Source organism: Bemisia tabaci, chromosome 4, assembly GCF_918797505.1.
Source record: "Bemisia tabaci chromosome 4, PGI_BMITA_v3".
Lineage (NCBI taxonomy): Eukaryota > Metazoa > Arthropoda > Insecta > Hemiptera > Aleyrodidae > Bemisia > Bemisia tabaci.
Genome location: NC_092796.1, coordinates 22,491,686 through 22,517,140, shown reverse-complemented (window position 1 = coordinate 22,517,140; position 25,455 = coordinate 22,491,686). Strand labels below are relative to the sequence as shown.

At 39.4% G+C, this 25,455-nt stretch overlaps 1 protein-coding gene across 2 annotated transcripts in view; it reads left to right on the top strand.

Annotated features, from left to right (window-relative positions):
* Positions 1–1,307: 1,307 nt before the first annotated feature.
* The window catches only part of RunxA (Runt related A), a 43,827-nt gene continuing 19,679 nt past the window's right edge, over positions 1,308–25,455 (top strand). Inside the window, exons 1-2 of one of the 2 annotated variants that reach the window (XM_072299518.1) lie at positions 1,308–3,309; positions 19,089–19,202. In XM_072299518.1, the coding sequence (XP_072155619.1) occupies positions 2,916–3,309; positions 19,089–19,202 (508 nt within the window). In that variant the 5' untranslated portion in view covers positions 1,308–2,915. The remainder of the gene's footprint in view (positions 3,310–19,088; positions 19,203–25,455) is intronic. The other variant, XM_072299519.1, reaches the window with a different exon arrangement.

The following is a 25,455-nucleotide window of genomic DNA, read 5'->3' as shown; positions in this document are numbered from 1 at the left end:
ACGCTATATATTTTAAAAAAAATATATTTATATTTAAAAATGCAAAATTTTACCTTGTTTTCAGCTTGCAGCTAAATAGTAACACATATCTTACTGCAACGTTTCGCTCCGCATGGGGTGCATCTTCAGGCAGGCTTTATACACATTAATCACATTAAAACTTAAAACTAGCTGTAAAAGCAGGTCGAGTGTCCTACGCGAAATGTTGAAATTAACGTTTCATCAACGATTTCAGCTGGTACTTGCTGTAGTAGATTTACCACCAATCAGTCGTGTTTGTTGTTGAGTTGGTTGATGAGTCGGTTTTTAGCATAAAGGAACATTAACTATTGCCAAATTTAACTGGGCATTTCAATTTTTTACAATAGAACGTTAGTGCGGATTCCTTTAAAAATTTTAAGCAATTTGCTTCCTACTATGTGTAAAATTCATTGAACTTTTCACCAAAATCCGCACAACCGTTTTCATGTAAAAAATTAAATAGCCCAATTTTTGGCAATAGCTGATGTGGTTTGGGCCATTTCTGCTTAACGCGGTTGTCTAAGCATTACTCTATACGTGTTGACTAGAGAGCTGATGTTTTTGCAAGGCTATATACATTGTATAAAACATGACGGTAATGCCACTCTTCTTTGATTTTGTTTTGTTTTCATTGCTCTTCAATTTTTTGTTTCTTAACTTTCTCCGAGGAAAATTATATTCTTTGTTCTGTTAACAACAAAATACCAAAAATCACCCACGCCTTGTTCCTCTCAATCTTTTCGATGCTCACTCAGTGATCAATATAAAAATTAAATATGTAGTGTTGAAATTCGACAGCACTTTTCCCCGAGCAATGCAGGCGAGGAATTCCATATGAATATATTGATCTCACCTATGAAAAAAGTCTCCAATTTGCTCGACATGACGTTGCATCGATTACCTCCGGCGCAATAAATCGTATCATTGAAAAATTTAAATCGCAAAATTGAATTCGCTAATCGTGAGGGATGCATTGAAAGTGGCGTAGACGTGTAAAAATTTGGAAAATCCACGTTTGGGAGTTTTCACCGGTTCATTGTCGAGTTCCGGCAGGCGTTAATTATATTTTTGCGGAACACGGTGCGCTTCCTGTGTTTTAAATTCCGTCGCATTATTTATGTAGCCGAAAAAGGCGAAGGGACACGACGGTCGCGCCGGAGGGACATTCGAAGGGGGTCCAGCCCGGGTTGGGGCGAGGTGGGAGGGGCGCCCGGAACAACGGGGCGACCAAGAGAAAGAAGGTGGGAAGGGGCGCGCGAGGGGGAAGGGACAACGAAGGGCAGAGGTAGGAAAGATGGAGGAGGTCATTTTTAGGAAATAAGCGAAGGAGATTTAAAGTATTTGACGGGAGATTCATTATGAAAATAGAGCTGAAAGTTCTAAGGGACGGTGGCCGGCCGGAAACAAAGGAATGAAAGGGTTGCTCTTTTTAATGTTTCTCCGTAGGGAAGTACAAGTGGGATGGGGGGTTGTAAAAAGTTATTATCCCTTCCTCTCTTTCGCCCCTTTCTGAGGGTCAGTTGTGTGATAAGAAGCTCGGTTTAACTCGTCCTCCTGGAGTCCAGGAGGAGACGAGGAAAGCGGGAAAGTGGGAGCGAGGAGGGCGCCGCTCCGGGAGCCCGGGAGATAGGTAAACCGAGGGAGCCGCGCAAGTTGCCGAGGGAGAGAGACAAAGTCGCCGACAGGCATGGAGACAGCGAGAGAGAGAGAGACCCCGGTGATTAGAGGGAGGAGATTTTAAATTAGTCAGCTTCAAGTGGGAGAGAGACAGGTCGAGCGGAAGAGAGAGCGCGTGTTCTGTGTCCACATTTAGAGCCTGCGTCGTTTCACATTCCCTGCTCCTGCTTCGCCCACCCCGACCCGAACCCCTCCGCCTCCAGCCCCGAAGCTCTGAAATCTCCTCATTTGGTTTAAAACTATAAACTGGATTGCTACAGTATGGCTTTTCCTTTTTGCCTAACCAATCAAATCCTCCGCTAGCATCCTCGCCCGATAATTATAAACAACCCGCAAAAATTTCGCTCCCGACACTTACCGCGACTGGACGTCCGCGTCTCTCGGCTCCGCGCCTCGCCTCGCGTCCGCACACTCGTGTCCACCACTCGTGATACCCGTCACCTCTAATCGCGCTCCCAAATCCGATTAAAAAAGTGCGCCCACGAAAAGCGGGAAAAAGTTCCGCCGCCCGCGCTGCGCCCCACAGTGCCCGGTCCTCCGTCCACGTGCTCCGCCGGCTTCGAAAAGCCCGCCATTTTTTTCGGCGAGCGGAAGAAAAGGGAAAAAAAAGTGCGCGCCATTTTTCCCCCGACTAGTTTTTCATTGATACGAACGTAATTACCTACGTATCCGCTCCAGTAATTGAGCTCCCCCCACCTTGTCATTATCCCAATCCCCCCCGCCCCGCGCTCCTTTTTTCAGCTCCCTTCACTCATGTTTACATTTCATTCGAAGCTATTTTTTAAACTCTTTCCGATTGACTTTCCAGCCTTTTCCGTTTTATTTATCTCCCCCGTCCGCGGTCCGGTGCGGTTTGTTGGAAACCGTTATTTGTGTTCACCTGTTTTGCCGCGCGTTCTGTGATAATGTGCGTTTTTAAACTCGGGCTCGCTCCTTCTTTCTCCCCCGAAACCGATTTATCTTCCGCGATCGCGTTTCGCCCTCGCCTCGGCGGCCGGCCAATTGATTCGAGACCGGTCTCATTGATTTCCGCCCCGCTTTGAAATGGCCGTTTTGACGTTCTTCGACCAGCGCATCCCGGCCAAAAAGATCTACAACTACAAACAATATTACTGTAAAAATGTGCGCGCCCAACATGTGACGTAATCGGTGTGCCAATCTTTTAGTGTTCTAACAAGTGTTTTTTTGTGTGTGTGTGTGGGTGCGTGCGGGGGAAAATGCACCTGACGGCCAATACGGGGACGTCAGCGGCGACGCCTTGCGAGGACGCGGGCGGTTCCCTGATGAACGACACGTACACCAAGATGACGTCGGATATTCTGGCGGAGCGGACGCTGGGCGATTTTTTGTCGGAGCACCCGGGGGAGCTGGTGCGGACGGGGAGCCCCCAGTTCGTGTGCACGATCCTGCCGCCCCATTGGCGCTCCAACAAGACCCTGCCGGTGGCCTTCAGGGTGGTGGCCCTGGGTGACGTCATGGACGGCACCGTCGTCACCATCCGGGCCGGCAACGACGAGAACTTCTGCGCCGAGCTCCGCAATTGCACGGCGATCATGAAAAACCAAGTGGCCAAATTCAACGACCTCCGATTCGTCGGCAGGAGTGGTCGGGGTGAGTTCCGAGTCCCTATCTTTTTTACACGTTTTTTTAGGGGGATGGGAGCCGAGAGACTTGAACGCTCTGAAAAAAGTAACGCTCGAGAAAAGATGGGAAAATCACGTGAGAATTTAACTTTTAAAGCATGGGTGAACGCAAAGTTTGGTAATTTTAGAGTGATCCACCGCATCTGACAATCATCAAAATTGTAGATCTTTCAGTGAGTTAGTTCACTGAGAGAATAATACTACTCGAAAATTCGGTAAATATGAGAAAAGAGACATGAGGTAAACTCAAGTGTCCGGTTCATTCAGCGATATCCCGGTTTTTCAATTGTTTTCTGTGTTAAATTTGCAGTAAATTGCACCGAAATCAACTCAAAATTCGAGTTGGTTTGTGTTTTTTTTTCCTACATTATCTCAAGGTAACGCGAGAAAATTTTTCTCGGTGTCAATGCGCCCGATTATAACAGTCGGTTTAAAGTAGATTTCCCATAATCGACGATAAATCTGAGTAGTTTATGTCATTTTTCTTCATTTTTCCTCGATATCATTGTAAATTACTGTACGTCAAAAATTGATCTACAGAGATACGGATAAACATTCTTACCGTAACATCACAGGAAGAATCTATCACAGAACTCTAACAGTTATGTATGAACGCACCGATAAGTGTACTTCCGATGGGATAGTAATTCTACAAAATTTTCTTCTTCTCTCCTAAGTTGACCGTGATTATCGCGGACTGTATAGCAACACGTACTAAAAAATTTGACCATAATCAGTAAAATAATGCATTCCAATTACAATGTTTGTGCATTAATGCTTCGCGCTCTTATTTTGCCGTGGACTTTTTAGCAAAGGAAAAATTGAATTGTGTATTCAATTGAATCCTGGCTGGAATGGATTTGCCCCATAATTTTACGGATTTTATAAATCATTTGCTCAAAATTAGGTTTCTGTCACTAATGAAAATTCAGAAAAAACCCCAAATTTCTGTGAGGAAAATTATCCAGTAAGAATATTTTGAAATTAAGTGTTAAGTACTTGATGTTTATCTCCCCAAACTTTCTGAATGACTAGAGAAAGACGACAAAATTCTTGTTATTTAGCGCAAGTTTTCCGACTACTTCACCGTTTTTGCGATAGCTTTGTATACATTTTGCCGAGCTCAGTGATACACTGTCATTTTCTTTTGTTGTGTGTGTTTTTAATGGCGAAAAGTATGTCTCTCCTCAAGAAAGTTTCAGCTGCTATGTAGTTCCCGTATTTGATTTTTTTGTAGTCTTCAGTGCCTTAAGTCGAAAATACCCCCTGTAGCTCCCAAATTTTCTTCGGAACCCCCCTAGATACGTTCATTTACTTTTTCTAGCATGTGCAGTTTGAGATATTGCCTGTTTCACATGAGTAAAATCCAGGAACCGCCAGAATTAGAATTCATTCGTTCTTACGCCCTAATTTTACGTCCTGGGTAACATATTATTTGCCTAGGATTTGGTTATTCCGACTGACGTCGAAAACTGTCGCGGTGAAATTTTCTCATTTGAAAGTTGGAATTTTCCAAAAATAGGAAGAAAGCACCGGCGTATTTCTTAACGTTAGTGAACAGAGAAATTATGATACTTTGATTACGAAAATTTATCGGAGGGGAACAGCCAGCATTGGTGTTCTTTTCCTATAGTTTGCGCACAATTTTATGGCTCAGCTCTACAAAGATTTAATGATAGGGACGTCGGATTTATAATGGTAATTCATGTTCATAATTTTCTTGTATGACAAATGTGAAACGTGAAAACAAATGTCTTTTTATATCTTTTGTGAGGGTGCGATTACACTTTCAAAAGTGATTGTGTGGACTTTGAAGTTAAGTCAAAGGAACTTACGTCTCCATGCAAAACATAAAAATTTTGGAGACATGTGCATTTCAGCAACTTTTTTTTTCTTACTTAGAATATGGAGTTAGTTCGATCGCAAAGATCAGCACTAATTAGATCGAGTTTTATTTACAAAATTCACTAATATCGCCTTTCGCGTACAAAACTTCAATGAACACAATTATTAGCGGAACGACAGAGGAAAATGTGTATCGACAAGCTTTCTTAGTTTATCAAAATTTAAACTTTATTTAGGGCCAAATGTATACTTTAAGAGTCTAAACTTCTAAAAATTCAGTCTCGTGATGCATATTTATAAATAATCACTGACGTTCTATTGCAAGCAAAATTAAATGTTAACATGGAGGATGGTTGGCCGTTTCTTTTTTTTTTGGGGGGGGGGGGTGAGGGGGTTGGAAAACGATTAGTGTAGGGTCATTCACTCTTTGGGAAAGGTTATTGAGAACGAGCAGTTAAAGGTGTCCAAATTTTTTTGTGAGGACGGAAGGGATGGAGAATTAGGACCCTTATAGCTTAAATCCCTTTTCTAAGCCCTTGAATTTGAGCATAATAACCCAAAGAAACATTCAGCTTGATTTTAGATCTTACTAGATCATACTGAAACGTTTCATTATTGCCATTTTCACCCATAAAGTAAAGAGAGAAAAATCTTCTCATACAAACCTATTGGTAGTTGAGGAACCAATAGCGGATTTGAGATGTGCAGTATGAACGTTTTGTCTTTTCTGTCCGTAAACCCCTTTTCACAATTTCTTTTCCTTAGTCGGGTACGTTACTGAAGTGACATGTTCAAGAAGACTTGTAAACAATTTCGTGAGAAGGTGGCACGCAATTTTACTGAATTTACTGTTTTGATTTAATTTTTGTTTTGTTTTTGTGGGAAATCAAGCTGATGGGAGAAATGGAGGTCATTCACAGGACCAGCAATATGAATTCACCTAGACTACTTTTAAAGCTCGTGTTGACCAGTGTTATCTACTTGAATAAATGTGCTTAGTGTGGTCCACTCCGTCCACAAAAGTATTGCCAGCATCTTGCAAAACTTTAATTAATAGGCAAGTCCTGTTGAATATTTTAATACATACGTCTGATATTGTAATTAGTATTGACTCTGAAAATAATATAATCAACTCCGAATATTTTTGAAGAAACCCTCTTAACTTTTTCCTGTTTTGCTTTCTCTTGCACAAGAAACTGCTCCACATTATTCTCTCTTTTTCATTTGATACGTTTTCTTTTTTGAGCGCAAATTTGCAAATGTAGGACACATTTTTTAGTTTATTGTTTACGCCAAGCCAGCTTATTTCATTCGCGTGTTATACACTTACATAAACTGTAATTGAGCCAAGTGCAACAATGATTGGATCAACCGGGTCAATCAATATTCATCCATCCTGAGCAAAAAATCAATTCCATATTTTTTACGCTGAAGTTTAATGTTAAGGTTATAGTGAACGCTAGAAAAGTTTATTTTTTTTCTTTCCATATCATTATCCTTACCATATAATTATAGTTTCATAGTTTAATATTCATAAGAATTTCTAAACTGTTTGACTTGAGAGCATTAAAACCGTAAAACAATGATATAAAAAAGGAGTTTAAGCGTCAAAATTCTGTATTAGTTACAAATACAATGATAGGAATAGGGAATCGATCAATGCGAAGATTTTTAAGGAATCTTATGATGCGGAAGTTTAAGGAACTAAAGTACATGTATTAGATCATGAATTTCGAACCAAATATTAATCATTTGTACTTTATGTAACTAAAGGAAATCCTCATCTTTTAAATGCCTTTTTAGAACTTTTATTACAAAATTAACTATCCCAAGAATTAAGGATTTTCTACATAGGCATTGTGTGCCTACCTGCGTCATGCTGAATCCAAGTAAGATTGTTACATATTACGATGAAGTTTCCCAAATAAAGTTTCTCGTTTCTGGTGTTTAAAAATGTTAACTCCCGGTCTTAACCAGTCGGAACGGAGTCAAGACCAAATGGTCTCATTTCGCCTTCAAGTTTGATGATACTTCCAGCACATCCGTAAAGCACGATTAGTTGTGTCAAAGAGCTGTGTGAGTTCGAGGGCCCTGTTCTGTTGTCATCTCCTGATTATTCACATCTCGACGGCATTGTTCGATAGTCTTGTGAAATTGAGAAAAACTCAAATGAAGTTTTCATGTGGAGGACTTGTGTTTCGTTTTGAAAGATTGAGGTCTTTTTTCATTTCCAGCGTTTTTGGTAGCTTTAGAAATGATGCATTTCAAACGTTTTTCACAATTCTGCAGAATATGAAGCTAGATTAGAGTATTTGACGCAGTGGTCTGCAGCGTTTAGAAGATCGCTCAGCATGAAAGACCGAACATTTTTCGTTTATGACTCAAATCAATCTTTTCAGCAGGGCTCAGCAATCGCTGAAAAAACAAATATTTCTTAGGATATTATTTTACTCAAAGCGCCGTTTCTTGTTGACAAAATTTGTTTTTTCTTTTTTTAAAAAAAAAGTTGAATCCGCGAGGATTCTACTTGACACCAGCCTTTTTGAGTTAAGAAACGTCGTTTTGTCATCGTTAAGTTCAAGTCAGAGAAGCGATAAAAAAACAACGGTTATTGAACTTAAAAAAAAAAAAAAAACCAAATTTAGTCGACAAGAAACGACGCTTTAAGTCAAAATGTCTTAAGAAAATGTTTTTCAGTGTTAACTGTAGATTCTGACTCATGGCACATCTTATCTAGTACTCACAAAATCTCAAATATCAGTTTCAAACGCATTGTATGTGTGCATTTTATATACCTTCTCTCCAATTATATTTTTTTTGAAGCGGAACAAATAAACATCATTTGTTGAAGTCTTTTTTTAGAATTTACTTCGCACACTTACGAAATTTACTTCGCACACTTACGAAAAATAGCGGAAGTTTTTAAGAATTGACTTTAGTTCTTAATTAAAAATATTAAGTATGACAGGAAGTCTACAACGTCGCAATCCGAGATACGTGGTTTCGGAGTTTCAGCATCGATATTATGTAGAGTATTATGTTAAAACATCATCTCCACTCTTGTCAAGTCTGGAATGGTGACGATTGAACGAGTACATTCCAGTGACAGTGGAATGATTCACATACGCTGGTTATGAACTTATTCTCAAAACTGTTGCTCGTTCATAGAGGGAGGATAAGGGGAGTTGGATCAGTTGGAATCTCTGTACTTTTCCAGCAAGTATATAGTTCAAATATTTTATCCTTTTATACAAATACATCGTGATAATCTTGTGATCATCGTGATCATCTTGTAATTATCATTGATAATCAGCAACGCAACAGGATGTTCGTCTTCGGATTTATTGATGATAATTTCACTCATCCAAGAGTTTACATTTTGCAAATCTCAGTCGTTTAGAACCATACTATATTAGTACTAACTATTATACTAACCTCCACCGCGACAAAACACTACACGACGTTTCGTTTCTGTCCGGACAGAAGGACGTAAAATGACAATTTTTTCCACGGTAATTCGCGATTTCCCCTGTCGTGGGAAGGACAAGAGCTCGTCAATGAAAAAGCGTGAATGGCATTCAAAGAGTCCTAGACGGAGGGTCGTATAACTCATGCCATTCAAGGAGGAAGCCCCCACTTCTCCCTCCCTCCCCGTCTTTTCACCCCTCGAAAGTAAGCAAGCTCTACTTTCTTGAAACTTTTCAGCTCCGCGAGCAGGAACTTGCTTTGACAAATATCGCGGTCGCTTGTCTCTTAACTTCCAACTTAATAGCCTCTTCCCTACAGGATATTTTATCCCGCCATTAATAAAAGCCAGCTCGCCCTCTCGCAACACTTAACTTTTAAATGGTTAGCGTGGCAAATTATCCGGTCAATTTTTCCCCAACATTCACAGATGTACAGCGCGAAATTGAATGTATCTGTGTACGTGTAAGACGTGGACGATCAAGCAAGAATTAATTTTCATAAAACGCGAGTGAAAAAATTGACATGCATTCTTGGTGGTGGGATATTTCAGATACTTATCCAAGAAATTTGTGATTTCCAGCGTTTCATAGGGTTATTTCCAGTGTTCGTTTACTTTCTCTCGCGTAAAAATTACTGGATCAATAATTTACTTTATAACTGATGATCTGATGCGGCTTCGTAAATTATTATTCTCACAAATTAACTGCATTGTTTGATTTTATTTTTCTTTTATACCTCTTTTACAAAATTGGTTCTCGGTCAAGTCCACGAAAAATTTTTTGTTCTCTTTTTTAGCGAGCCTCACAGATTCATGTTCAGGCACAACTTGGATTTCGTTTTAGGTAAATTGTACAGCCAAGCACTGTTTTGTGCATTTTTGAAAGGGATTTTGTGCTGAATCGTATATTCATCGTGTTTTGCCTTCCATTTCTTTGTGGTATGTACAAAAAGTGTAGGTTTTTTTAATTGAAATGAGTTATTTGGCAATTGCGACTCCTATTCTTAGGGGAATTTTTTGGAGTTTTGTATAATTGAATTCTTCGTGTTTTTGCTTAATCTTTGTCTCTTTAAAGACGATTCGATTCCAAGTGCTTGAGTTGTTTTCATCGAGGATGCCAACGTGGCGATGTCTTTTTACAGTATCTTTGTCAGAAAGTACAGTCTCTCTGGTATTGCTTCGCAGTGAAACGACTTCTCTTTCGAATCTTTCAACGCCGCGTGACGAGGGAATACACAAACGCTTTCTTGGAGCATTGAGAGCATTTAAAGCACCTGAGAGGCGCCCCTTCTCTCGAAGGGGTCGGAATTTTTTAAAAATCAGACTCTTCTAAGCAGAATTTTAACGAATTTTCAAGTTCAAAGTCGATTAATCTTACAGAGGAAAATTCTGAAATTGAACATTATTAATAGAAGTATCGGAAGAATTGTGAGATGAAAAATGTAAAATCGATCAATCAAAGAAAAGCTATTGGAGGCATCTAAGCACCATTATTTGTGGAAGGAGCAAGCCAAAGCAAGTAAACAAGAAATATTTCAGACCCTGTATATTGTATAAAAAACTAATACAATATATTTTAAATTTAAATGTAAATTTTTTAATGCCTAAACTAAGTAGGAACAATAAATATACATACTACATAGCTAAAGAAGAGAAAAATAAGACAAGGGAACAGAATACAGATCTTTTACATGCTCAGGAGTCACGGAGTTCTGTGCTTTTCTCGCAGAATTTTTGAATGATCTGTTCATCAGAGATACGCAGTAGGATGTCTCGTTCGACAACCATCAGCATAAATACTTCAAGATTGTCTTGCAACATCACTGACCGCAAGCGCATTTTTATTGTTTTCAGCTGCGAAAAAGTTCTTTCACGTGAGACTTATGTCATGGGAATTGTCAATAAAAATCTATAGACTTGGTACAACTCCGAGAAACTTATTGCATACATGTTATATTCATAAATGACAATTCGACAGTGTACCTAAGTCGGCCATCACATAACTCGATTTCTGTCGGTTTTGAGTTAGCTGCAGAAATGAAGTGTAGTACCTAAAAACATAGAACTCAAAGCACATATTTCGGCCTTAATTCCAACAACACATAGCTCGCACCGACGCGCAACATTTCATACAACGCGCGTTCCCCCGGGAAAAAGTCGTGAACAGTTTAGGGGGGTGATTTTTCCTGAATTTCTTTTACGGGAAAAAATAATGAATCATGAAAAAAATCCAGTCAAGCTTCGATGAAATGCATGCATTTCACTTCCCTCACAACCAATGAAGTATTATTAGCGGAGATTCTAAACCACCATAATCTAGAAGTTCCCTTTTCGCACCCAGTGCCTCATTTATTACAGAAGCTCAGCAGTTCGTATAGTGGATAACCATCGAATGTAAGCAATTTTTTTTCTATCTGAAGAGTGGGCCTATACTTTTTTGTGTAAATATTATGTACACAAGTGTCTTGAATCGATAGTGTCCTGGGATTGAGATATACCAAGATGAAGTTCGCCTAGATGCCCAGGAGAAGTGTGTAGCTCCATTTCGCCTTCATTTTTAATGATACTTCCAGCACATCCACGAAGCGCGAATAGTTGTATCAAAGAGCTGTGTTAGTTCGAGAGCCCTGTTCTGTTGTCGTCTCTTGGTCTTTTAATGCCGTAATGGTATTTTTTACGCAAGTGTCCCGGTTCGACAGTGTCGTGAAATCGAGGAAAAATAAGATTAAGTTTGCTCAGATGCCGGGGATAGTTGTTTCGCTTCGATAGAAAGAGATCGTCTCTAAGAGCGACTCGAAGTCGGAATCAAGATGAAGTGTCTCATTTCACCTTCAGTTTTGATGATACTTCAAGCTTATCCACAAAGCACGAATAGTGGTATAGAAGCGAAGTATCGAAGAAATCTGAGGTTTGATGTGGTGTTAAGTGGTATTAAGAGAATCCAAAGTTTGGTCATGTTCACGGTCAGCGTGTTAAAAATTGATATATTGATATCTTCCCTCCAAAATACAAAAATAAATGTAAATATCCTCAAAATTCGAGAAACTGCCTAGTTTAGAATTTTGGTGGAGTGCCCGATTGATTTTCGTCCCTTGACTAAATATACACCGATAAACCACGCCGCTTTACTCTGAAGTGATTTGCTTGTCGCTCAAAACTATTCGAAATAGACTGATTTAGTGGCTACGTCATTTCATAAAATATCGAATCCTTGTTTCAAATTAAAAAAAAAAAAACACGAATTCTCGTTTCTGATTCGCGCCCTTAGCGCCATGGTGGTAAAATGCGTCCAAGTGTTGCTTACAGTCGAAAGTTCTCGTGTTTAATGAGTCTTTGATCGATTTTAGGACCGGTCAATGACTAAATTTTAACAAATTAACACAATTACCTCATGAAGAATTCGAACATGAGGTTACGTTAGTTTCTTTGGGTTTGAACCAATATTTCGATAGTAAATCGAAGGACGTATTCACGAAATCAGTCTATTCGGAAGCGACAGAGTGTCTAAAATGAACTCCGCTGTCCTAAGCGAAAACGCCGTAAATCCATCAAGACTTTACCGCGTTTTTTCGAACTTAACACTTTATAAAATAAAAACGGTTTCACCCATGCACCTCAAATTTTCAGGTTAAATTCTCGATAGATTTGAAAGATAATTCTGATAGAACATTTTCCCTAAGTACACAAGTTTTTCTGCTATGATATACTGTCTACAAAAAAATTTAAAATGGCTTTTACGGCGTTTTTACGTCGCACGGCAGAACAGCACAACGCACTTCAGTGTTGCGGGCCACCACCACGGAGCGCGGTGAGGTGTCAGTTCCTGTTTACAGAGGGTTTAAAAGCACCCTGTAGCACTTGGCCGCTCGGAAATAAAGAGAGGAAGATTGGCCGAGTATGCAATTAAAAACACCACATTTCAATGCGGGGCGATAATAGGAGCGAATTGAATGAAGCGGTATTTGAACTTGTTTTAATGAAAAATGAGGAGAATCCAACAACCGACACGAGCGACAAGATTTTATTAAAACGACAACTGCGGGTTCGCCGAGTGGATGCGCCGAGGGGGGGGGGGGGGACCGGGGGCGCAGAGGGGTAACGAAGTCGGCAAAATGGTTGAAAATTTCCTTTCGCTTCAACAAAAGCCCCGTCACCAGTGTAACACCTCTCTTACCCGTTCCTCTCTTTCTCTCTCTCTCCCATTTCGGAGCCCCACTGCCGGGTGACTCTGTCTCTCTCTGTCGCTGTATCGCGGGGGCTCTCGGCCGCGTGTGACTGGTTCAGATTTAACGCGATAATCCGACTTCAGCGTTCATTTCCGCTGTTTATTGCCCTTGTCCTTGTCGCGGCGTGCCTCGTCCTGCATGGCGATCCTATGCAGCTCTTTCAGCGTGTCGCTCTTCTGCCGTCCTAAGGAAAAACGCCGTATGAGCCTTTAGACGTTGATGAATTTCCTTCGATAAAAAATGAATTTACTCGGAAAATTTTGAATTTTTCTCTTCGACTTTTTCGGAAAATTTTGCTCTCATTTTTTTCCAACATTCTTAAAAATTTTAAAGAAAAATTTGAATTAGTTTTCTTCAAAAATATAAATTTTATGCAGGGGAATTCGGCGTTTTCCCCCAGCAGCGTGCCGCTCTTCTGTCGTCCTAAGGAAAAACGCCGTATGAGCCTTTAGACGTTGATGGATTTCCTTCAATAAAAACTTAATTTTTCTCGGAAAATTTTGAATATTTCTCTTCGACTTTCTCGGAAAATTGTGCTCTCGTTTTTTTCCAACATTCTTAAAAATTTTAAGGGCAAATTGAATTAGTTTGCTTCAAAAATATAAATTTTATGCAGGGGAATTTGGCAACTCTCGAATGTTCATATGGCGTTTTTCCTCAGCACGGCAGCAAGGAAAAGAGCTGTACGTATACTCTGACTGTACTCACGTAAATGACTGTTTGTCCGAAACTTTCATTAACTTTAGGGGTTACTAAATCGCACAACACTAAGTTTTCGTTTTTATAGACACCGTTCACTCCTCGAAAAGCATTATAATATTGTGCCGTATAATCTCCTCCAAAATAAAGTAGGGGAGGAAAAATTGCAACGGTGGCCTAAAATTGCCTGTCAAAAACCAAAAAATTGTTAAATGTGATCGCGTTTGATTTAATGAATATAATGTGGTCGCCATTTATTCAGGCTTCGCTGAAGTGTAATGTAAAGTAACCGAAGAGTATCAGTTTTTTCAAAGAGTCTCTTTTGAGTATCGATCAGTCAACATTTTGGAAATGGCGACGGAAAACGCGTTGAACCCCCGTGAAAAAAACCGGAAATCTCCCGTCCTCTGGTAACGCTTGGGTTATGCTCTAGGAAGTGGGAAGTCTCTGATGAGGCATCAAGCGAAGCGTTACCCAAAAATTGTAAGTATTTTACACTGGGATTCATAGAATTTTTCGTCCATCACTTCCACGAATTTCGACGTTAAAGAAAATGTTTCCAAGAGAAAACTGTCGTCTTTTTTTATTTTATTGACTGTGAGTACAATGAAAAATCTGCCCTAGCAAGTTTCCCTTTGATGGTTAACCAATTTTTTTTTCTGTTTTTGTGCCAAAGAGGCGATACAGCTCCGCGATGTTGAATACTGAAACCGTTTTCTCCCACAAAAAAGTCAAACTCGTTAGGAATGATTTTCCATTTCAAAAAAGGCAATGAAATAATGAGTTTCACGGAGGAATATAACAGAATAAAATCTAGGTCCGGTCGTGTTGCAAGTTGGTTCTCCTAGGTCAACTAAACTCAGGACAAATCAGTCGCTCCTTCATTTATCCGCGTCAAATCTCACACCGAAAAGTTTTCCGAACTTTTTTTTCCTTCCTCAGATTCAATCCGTACCCCAGCATTACGCTGCTAGATGCAGGAACTGCAGATGCGTTGCATAGGAGGACGGGTTAATGCGATAAAGGTCCACGAGGACAGGGAGGGGGGCGGGGGGAGAGTGCGGAGTGGGAAATGGGAAATGTGGTGAAAATGGCTGGTCGCTTTGCACAGTCCGCTCCGACCCGCCGGGGGTGAGGGAGGGCACCGGGGGGCAAACGCCAGGAGGGGTGGCGGGAGCCCACTACAAACTACCCTTGCGACAATCAATCCGTATCAATGTGCTACCTCGCGCCCCCTCCGGCTTCGCTCCCTCATTCCAAGAGATTTATCTATCGTTTATAAATTATTCCAACTATTTTCGTGCCTTCTCCTCTTTTATTATCATTTCATTCGTGATTTTTCCCGTTTTTTCCTCTCGATTTTTTTCAAAATCAGTCGTTCGCCTGTCGGTGAGGAGCATCTCAAAGCTGAGCTCCAGCACATTCTTGTTTTATTAATAATTTTTAATTAATCCTCGATTTCATTTCTTCGTCGGCCGCCGGCAGTTTTTATTCGTCCGCAACCAAAATGAGTTTTGAGCAACGGGCGAGCCGTGTGGGGAAAAAATAATAAATAATTTAGTTTTGCTCGTGTGCACTGAAACTATGCGCAATTTCTCTTTTCCTTCGGCTTTGTAGTTTATTGGTATATGCGTATCTGTCCAATCACAAATTTTCATTTTCAAACAGTATACCAAACTTTCGCTCTACCACGTTCCGTAACCAGTATGATTTTTGATGTCGGTAAAAGCACGAAGAAAGGAAACTCCCTCTTGAATACTTAACTGAAAAAAAAGTTACGGGATAATAGATATATCGTCCGTTCCGAGCTCTTAGGCCGTAAGTTCCGGGTGCTGGAGCCGTAGCTTTGACTGCTACGGATGCTACACCCGGAACTTCGGCCTGTACGCCCGGGACGCGGATGGCATGTCTATATTACGGCTAAGTACGGCTTCCACAGTCGAAGTTTTTTTGGCAGTGTTAGATGGATGGTCGAATCACTTATCCTTCAAATGTGATGATGATTTTAGGAACAGAGCACAATGTCAATAACATCAGTGACGCCGCGCCCTTTCAAATGTTTTCAGATATTGAGGGATGAAGTGATCTTTTGAAGAACCAACAGTTCGTTGGAGTCTGACATAGCTAACTGAGAGACTCGATACGGGCTAGACTCGTGATCGAACTTTCCTCCTTGGTATTGAGCAATTTTTGGTGATAAACTGGTGTTCATTGGAACTCTCCCTTTAAGTGTGCGCCAATCGTTGCGGTGGAGGTCATATTTGCTCGGCAACTTCAAATTCGGATTCAGCAAAAATCAGTGGGGGGGCATGCTTTGCGATATATCGATTGATCTGTCATTTAAACCTGTGGAAAAGGATCGATTAACAGGGTGTTCGCAGCGAACACCTTAATAATCGATTCTTTACCACGGATTCAAATGGGGAAATATCGATAATCGATTATTCACGCCACGCCACAAATTAAATACATGAGATTTACCTGTATCATCTTTGTTGCATCCATATTCTTTTATTGCATTTGAACTATTACTTTTGGGCGCAATTTTGGCTTGGAGCTCCGTAAAGGTGAAACCTTGCCTTATATTGAGCGTGATTTTATTATTATGGTACCGTTGGGTTTCATTGACCAATATGCGTATACGTTCCTGCGGGAGAGGAGAGTTCCTCCTTAATGAGTTGTTTGGGTGTCGCGGAGGAAGAGGGGCTTTACATAAGGGCACGAAAGTGGTTTGAGTCACGGCAAGTGGCAAACACGGAATGCATGCGCCAAGAGATTCAGCATGTGCCCCGGGAAAGGACCCAGTCGTAACTATCTTTAACTGACGAGGTGACAATTGTCATTCTTGTAAGTTTATGTTACGGAGTGTCAACATAACTACAGCTGATGCGCCCGTAAATCCTCCTGCAACACTCCAAACATGACTTCTCGGCCGGCTCACCCCGAGGCATGACGAAAATAGTGCCAACACCACGAACCGCGTCAGTCTACAGGGTGTTCCCAAGTTTACTGATTTAGGTATACTGTATACGTACTGTAATTTAAACTAGCAAGTTTAATTATAATTTTGAAGATTATTAGTTTAACTTAACTTAAAATTTTAATAAAAAATAAATAGAATAAAATAAGATATTAAAAATTAAAATCTTTATAGTCCAAATCTAAATTAGCACGAAAAAAAATCCAATAGAAAATCTTAAAAGTTCTTAAAGTATAGAAATCTTCCAATAGAAAAATTTTACACCAATAAATTATGAGGCATCTCTCATCACATGAAATTAAAAGATAACTGAGATATATGTGAGAAAAATATTTTTTCCCAAGTTTAACTGAGACAAAATTAAATTATGTTCTAATTAAATTATGATTAATAATTAAAATGGGTACATTTCCTTTCCATATTTGGTTGATTTTAATTTGTGGAAAATACTTAGCGTAAATATTTTACCCCCAGAACACAGAGAAGTGTTTTGAGAACGTTACCGCCGGAAAAAAGAGCGAAAATATCAGACAAAATTGCATTGCGACCGGTCAAGACAAGATTTTCTATTTCGCCTTCAATTTTGATGATACTTCAAGCACATCCATAAAGCACGAATAGTGGTATCAAAGAGCCGTGTGAGTTCGAGAGCCTTGTTCTGTTGCCTTCGCTTGATTTTTCAAACTTCAACGGTATATTTTACGCAGGTATCTTGGTTCGATACTGTCGAGAAGTTGAGAACAACTAAAATAAAGTTTGCCCAGATGTCGGGGATAGTTGTTCTGCTTTGATAGAAAGAGATCGTCTTTAAGAGCGGCCCGAAGTTGGAGTGAGAACCAAGCGTCTCATTCCGCATTCAATTTTGATGATACCTCAAGCACATCCATAAAGCACGAATTGTGGTATGACGTCTCGACGATATTTTTTACGCAAGTGTCTTGTCCTTTTAGTACGATGAAGAATAATCCGAGTCTTCACCTCGTTGTCCTCATGCCTGACTTATTCCAAATATTGTTCAAAAAATTCTCTAATAAGATTTTTGACGAACCTTTAAAATTGAGAATGGAAAATATTATTGCTGAAACATCCTCAAAATACCAACAAAATTCTCTAAAAATACTTCGAAAAGACTCTGGTAACTTCCCCTCAGGGTTTAAACTGTCTGCAGGAACCACTAGTAAGTGCTTTGAAAATACTTCGATATAAGTTTCAAAATGTCGTATATCTCCGTTCTTATCGGACTTTTTTTTAATGAGTGGAAAAAAAACGAGTCAACAACAAAAAAAAAAAAAAAAAAAAGCATTGAATTCACCCAAAAGGTAAAATTTATGCAGGTGCTTCAACAAACTTAGCATCTAAAACTAAACAAGTATAAGAGATCTTTTGAATACAGTGAAAATCGGACACAATCACCCACCAGGAACCGGCCGAATTCGATCGTTCTATCCGATTGCCGTTGTAATCGATGCTTAAGCACATCGAATAAATAGGGTTTCAGCCACGGGATCGGCCAGATCGCAGGTCGTTGAAACCAATATGTCGTTAAAAGCGATGTCCAAATATCCGTCTTCCACTGTACTTATCAGAAAAGAACTTATCTAAGAATGTAATGAACGAGCAGGTGTGTATATTTATAAAACAAAATGTATCTAAATTTAGTAGTCAAAGAAGAAGGTCGGTGATGCGACCAGGGGAGCTTTCCAACTCGCTATGCAAATTGAATCACTCCGTGTAAGGAGAAGGGTGGGGATTCGCGCTGGATTTTCACGGTCGGCTTTTCTCTTGGCGTAAAACGTAGATTGTACGATTTGATGGCTGGTGCTCAGCAACCAATGGCGGTCACGCAACGGTGTCAGGCACCGGGCCGCAACCGGGCCCGGCAACCGGTAAGACAATGTAACAAGTAGACAGCTCCTCTCGCCAAGCGCCTCCCGATTCCCGCCCGCGCAAATAACTCAGCCCGTGTAAACACCCGCTGCAATCCCAACAGCTGCGAAAATTGTCGGATTAGCGCTAAGCCGCCCGAGTAATTATGTCATAATTTTCGGTTTCCCGCGTTTTCCCCCGAGCTTCGCCGATGAAAATGCCATCTGACGACTCGAGCTGCCCGTCAAGGAATCAAGTTATGCTTTTTAGAGCGTGTCTTAAGGGATCATTCGTGACCTTACAGTGACTTATAAATAGCTTTTTCGTAGGGCTTTAAGGATGTTGACTGTAAAATGTAACGGTTTTTAAAGCCGCTGATTATCATCGAGGAAGCCCAATGGCTGGTCTTCTCGTCTTAAACCATGCTCTTGGGGCTTGTTTTTAAAGCTCTTGGGGAGGTTTTATGAATCAAAACATATTTATCCGTCGAGATGGTTCCACACCTCTTTCTACGGATGATCTTTGTATTTTTTTTTTAATACAATATTTTTTCAACATTTAATAATATAAAAAAGTATCGATGAAATAATAAATTCAACCCACTCGAATCTGGAGCTGTACATGCTGTTATCAATATTGTAATCTTAATATTTGTTTTCTTACAGGTAAAAGTTTTACGCTGACAATAACAATAAGTTCCTCTCCACCTCAAGTAGCAACGTACAATAAAGCCATTAAAGTTACCGTGGATGGTCCCAGAGAGCCTCGATCAAAAACTCGTGAGTATTTATTTTTGCATTCATTCATGAGTGTATAAGAGCCGTGTGGAAATACATGTCTGTCTTGGTAAGGAGCGCCTCATAATTTTTGCTACGTACACTTCTAAATTCAAAGGGAACTGCACTGGCACAAATTCCATTAAAATTGATAACTTTTTGATTATTTAAATAGCTCCGTTTGAGTCTTATACATCGATTATCGATGTCTTACCGTGCTGACATGAATTTGAACCATCATTCCTAAGAGACCGCCGCGCCGACTCGCAATTGATTGTTGAAAATTTTTATAGTACTCTGGTTCAAATGTGGGGAGTCTAGCAGTATTTATTCTGTTAAATTCTCACCAAAACTGTTTGCATTAGGAAGCACAAAAAAGAGAAATTCCTGATGAAGATAAAATCTCCCCATATCTCATCAAGACAGTGCTTTAAGTGAAAACTATTCATAAAGCCCGATGTGCCTTCAATCTGTTGATTTGTTGATTATTCCACTGAATAAGTTGACTCATCTGTAATTAAGCTCCTTTGCATCATCGGAAAAATATTAATGTAATCTTCGCGGGTATAACCATCTCTCTCGCCGAGGAAATCGCGATGGCCACCCAATCATCAGGTTGATATAGTAGTGGTTGAAAATCAGTGACGACTTAAAAAACTAATGCAAAAGTAGTGCAAAAATAGGGTAAGAATGTATGGCATACTTTTTTATAGATTCAGTTCCAATAAATTTTACTGAACATAAAATATTTTGTGTTACGTGCGATTATTCTCAACTGATCAATAATCGCAGATGCAAGCAGAATAAAACGCGTAGCGGGGAAATTGAACTCGTTGCGTCTCTACCTACAAATTGGGAGAAGTTACTTTGTACGTGTATTAAATTGGTAGTTTTTCTTCTGAAGGGAAGCTCTAGCAAAGGACTCTTATGATAGGTCCCTTACTCATGAGTACTCATATCGAAAATAAAATTGCAACTATTGCGTTCATATGCGCTCAGATTTCTTCGAATCCCACCAAATGTTAAATTCAAGGGCATCGGTGGAACTTGCACGAATCGGAGAAGAAAAATCCCATCCACTTATTAGCGATTAAAATTTTACAAATACAAACTTGGCGGGCGGTCATTGACATCGTAAATCATTCGCTCTTCGCCGCGGGAAAACCGAGAATGCTAGAAATACCCACCACGAAAGCCCCGCGCAACGAAAAACACGAAGGGGAGTCCGCACAATCGGCAAATATCCCATAGTTGGGCCCCGATTCTTGAAAATTGCAGCTTAAAATCCCGATTTTTTGAGAGACTTGACAACAAGCCAGAGCGAAAGACGTGTGAGGGATTAGCGCTTTAGCCGACGAGAGGAATCGCCGATAAATCCTTCCGTGGAATTTAAAATGTTGATGTTTTGTTTCGTTGGCCAAACTCCCTGGGCTAATGTTGTCGGTAAATTAACTTTTCATTAACGTATTTGCTATTAGAGTCACCACATTAGCTATGCTATAATTAACCGCCAAATCTTTATTGCCGCTTGCCCATCACCTTTCACGCGGACATTTTAATGGGTTTCAATCTGGAGTGCACCTTACGTAATTATTTAACTTCAGCTACTAGTTTCAAACAAGGGGGAGGAATCGAAGAATTTGTTTTTTGCAGCGGTTGTGCCACATTCGTCGACCTCACGACGAAGAGGCGTATCAAGGCAAAAATAAGATTTTGGAGAACTTAACTTTTTCGCCCCCAAGTCCCTAATTAACGTATCTGATTTTTTTTCCGCATTCAGAACCGGAAAAAGGTCAGAATTTTAAATGTCTAATTGGATTTGTAAAATTATGACTAACAACCTTGATATCATCGAAATATTAGAATAGGGTGCTGATACGCCTGTTGGAGTGTTGGGGAGCACTGAATTGGACTCCTCCACTGCTCCGCTGGGTCCTCTGGGCGGGCGTATCACCTTGTTGCGTTATCTTTCCCCTATCTCATTCCTTACTTGTTAGCTATTTCACCTAATTTCTTTTCTTTGAGTTTGATTTTTCTTCAGAATTTTTTCTTGGTTGTCGGTATTGTGCAGACTATGGATTAATGTAAAAACATCATTTTTGAGGTCTCTAAAAGGTTATGAAAATAAAAAAAATTAAGAGAACCCAATATCCATTAGAATTTTCAAAAGCAGTGCCTTGTGAATGAGACTTAAAAAGAATCTATGCTGATGTTTAAAATAATGAGAGCATGTTTTTTATGACTTCCTAGAAGCTGACATACTTCAATTTAGAGCTGTAAAACAATGCCTTGATAGTAAAATTTAAGAAAGAAAAATGCTTAAAATAAAAAAAAGTGTCAATACTTCAATTTCGTGGCAGATTATGACATTTTATTTTAAAAGATAGAGTAAAATCATGTTTCTTTTTATTTCCCAAAGACGACATACTGTTTATTGTTAAAATTGACTGCATAAACAATGCCTAATTGTATTTCTGCCGTAAGTCAAATTAGGTAATCTAAATTGACTTTTGGCAAATAAGAGCACGCAGCTTGAAGTATTCTAAAACAAAATTTTCATTGCCGCTCCGAATGTATTTTCTCCATTCTTCACCACTGAAAATTAACAATCTTAACCAAACGCTTTGATAGTTTGAATATCGCTATCTCATGACCTGAACAAAACGACGGACAAATGTTTTCTTTAATTCAAATTTTAAACACTTCATTTTGTTTACTCTTGAGGGGCCGGGTGGTAAAAGCTGTTTTTTATGGACAAGATTAGAACAATGAAGTTAAATATGAATAATGAATTTGTAATTAAATGAATAGGCAAGAATTTGACTTAAAAATCAATCAATCAAACACGAAAACTTCGATTGTAGTTAATTGTAATTACATCAATTGTAATTGCAGGTGGAAGACAAAAGAAAATGAATATAATTACATTTGATACGTCGCTCAGAAAAACAAAAAAACAATTTGAGCTAAATAGTCCATCAAATGAATGACTTTGGGCAGTATCGAGTATCCTGCAGATTGTAATTATGATAACATTAATTCAAGACATGATTTCGAACTTAACACATTTTTCTATTTCCATTTCTTCTTTGCAACTTGCTTTTTTACGATTTGCTTTTTCACAACTTGCTTTCCTACAAAATGTTTCCTCGCTGCTTTCTTTTTTACAGTTGCACTTCTCTTTTTGACTGCCTGTTTTTCACAGTAGATGTCTTTAAGTGGGGGAAATTCTTCTAAACAGATACATGTTCGTAACCACGAACCACTGGACACTCTCCTTCACAGAGTGATAGTATATCTAAATATTTCGCATTTGTGAGCGGCTTAAGAGTGTGATTCAGTTGTTTTAATGACTTAGGAAACTTGAAAGATCTTGTTGTAGGCTCTAAAGTTAAAGTTGAATAGTTCTCATCCAAATGAATTTTCTTAAAATAAATCATTTTCGGGTTTTGCTTCACAACTTTGAGTTCCTTCAACTCTGGCCAATTTATCTCATTATCCCTGCAAGAAAGTATTTTTAAATTTTTCGACAGTTCTTTAAAATCATAAATATCATTGTATTCTAACTTGCGAACAACATAAGGATTCTGTTTACGAGCTAAGGAAAAAATCGGTAACAGTTCAGAATGCACATATAAATTACCTGCCTTTTTTATGGCATATGAAATAGCGCTGTAAACAGCGTCTCCTTCACTTTGTCCATGATTCGTCTCAAAAAATCTCAAACTCACGTCAATTATGTTGGTGCTAAATCGCAGAAAAAACAGAAGCATTGCAGCCATCATCGAATTTTTATTTTGTCCACCACATCCGTCACAAAATAAGTGCACAGACCTTTTCCATTTCAGTCTTTATACATTGTATAAATACCGTTTTTTTTGCATCTATTTACTAGCACAAAGAATTTAAGCTTAGATACAGCAGGTGAAAATAGTAATTCGTTTCCAAAAAAAAAAAAAAAAAATACTTTTAACTCTTAATAAAGCATGTAATTATATTAAAAGCCGAAACAGTATGATTTTCTTGGACTATTTTTAGACCAAATTGAATTATATTATAAATATATGTAATAAGTATGTCTCTGTTATGTTTAGCAATGTTCTGCTCAGATTCCATAACGCGATAAAGGTTTTTCCTTGACCGGCACCTTTATCCGACCACGCGGAGATAATTTACCGAAATATAGGAAGATGCACCTATTGTAAAGCTTATTGTGCAAGATCTAATTAAACTGATGGCGAAAATTCTCGTGAGTTCTAAATAATTTAGAGGAAGCACGTTTTTGACTAGTTCCTCTATTTTATCTTTGAAAGGTGGCAAATATCATATTTTCTAACTTCTTATAGTTCTCTACCCAAATGGCTCCTCTGTCTCCTTATACCTAGCAGGACAATCTTAATATTCCTATTCTGTCCTCCGCAAGAGTCAGAATATAAAGTAAGATGTTTTACCCCATCACTAACATTACTTTGATGTGTTTCAGTAACACAGAACCAATCTCTTGGGCCCCACGTCCGGCCTGGTTCTCCGTCCAAGGATAGAAGTACCCTTGCCCATTTTTCAAACAGTGAACCCCAGCATTGTAGAGCCACAATTGGCGTTTGTAGAACACAGTGTTTGTGGGAATTCTGGGCAAGGGTAACGTTTTCTCCAGGTCGAACGTGAGACACTCAAGGGTAAAAAATGGAACGCTGAAAATTGCACTTCTTTTTATTATTGCTATCTGTGTAACTTTTCTGACATCTATAATTCTTTGCGGTCCAATTGAACCGAACTTCCGAGCCGCAAGTTGGACAAATAACAGTTTTTGCGATTACCTATACCATGTCTTAATAAAAAATCTTTGACTTCATCTTCACTTAAAGTTAGTATTGTCACGTCCACCACTCTCAACAAACAACTTTCACAAGATTCCATTCTTACGCGAAAAATTAAACTTCTCAGAAACAATTCACACTAACAAAAATACGCAAACTCGCAAAAAATTAAACTTCTCGGTACCAATTCACACCAACAGAAAAACGCAAATACGCAAAATTCCCGCAGAAATTGACACCTATCGAAACATTAGTTCCGTAGTTGACCACCCAAAACGCTGCGCAACCTCCAAAGGGTAGCGCGACCCACTGTAATTTCTACATCCTACGCGTGGAAACGGAGCAAATCAACGATCTTCATTTTTTACAAAAAAGTTAAAAACGCGTGATTTTCTTCTTTCCGCAAGTTGAATCGTCCTGCTTCTCTCATTAAAAGCTTGAAAAACCTTGGTTTGAAACAATTAATTCATAATTCGGAAAAGTGCGTAAACTGCAAATTTAATCAGTCAAGAGATTGGTCCTTCTGGGCGGCAACCTTATCACGCTGCATCTCTGCCCTGGCGAATTGCCATTGCTCGTAGCGGTCTTTCTGCCTTTCTTCGAGAGTTTTGCGGGCTTCCCCATTAGCACTAGCTAATTGCGCAGCTAGGCTATCACACAGCTGACATGTGTCTTCTTTTAAACTTTTGAATTTCAAATTAAAATATAGGTAAAATATTCTTTTATAAATTGATTGGCTTACGGTTTTTACTTCCTTAATCATCGTTTTTTTCACACTGCTCCTGTACACTTCGATTTTCTTTGACTCACCCTCTCCTATCATATCTTTAACATACAACTCAAATTTTGACAAGGTTCATATGACAAGGATCAAGGGTAACGTTTTCTCCAGATCGAACGTGAGATACTCAAGAGGTTGGTCTTTCTTGGCGGCAACCTTATCACGCTGCATCTCTGCCCTGGCGAATTGCCATTGCTCGAAGTGGTCTTTCTGTCTTTCTTCGAGGGTTTTGCGGGCTTCCCCTGTAGCACTAGCTAATTGCGCAGCTAGGCTATCACACAGCTGACATGTGTCTTCTTTTTAAGCTTTTGAATTTCAAATTGAAATGCTGGTAAAATATTCTTTTGTAACTGGATAGGCTTACGGCTTTTACTTCCTTGATTATGTTTTTTTTTACACTACTATCAGCACTCCTGTATACTTCAATTTTTTCCGACTCACTCTCTCCTATCATATCTTCAACATACAACTCAAACATTTTGACAAGGTTCATATCCGGGGCCAAGAATTCGCTCTCTGACACGGACCGCCGGTAATGCGACTTGTATCGTGGAAATTTTGCAATGTGGTTTTTTACCTACTCTAATTGCACGGGGGTCAAGGCATTTGACCTCCCCCCCCCCTAATCACACAGTTGACATGTGTCTTCTTTAAACTT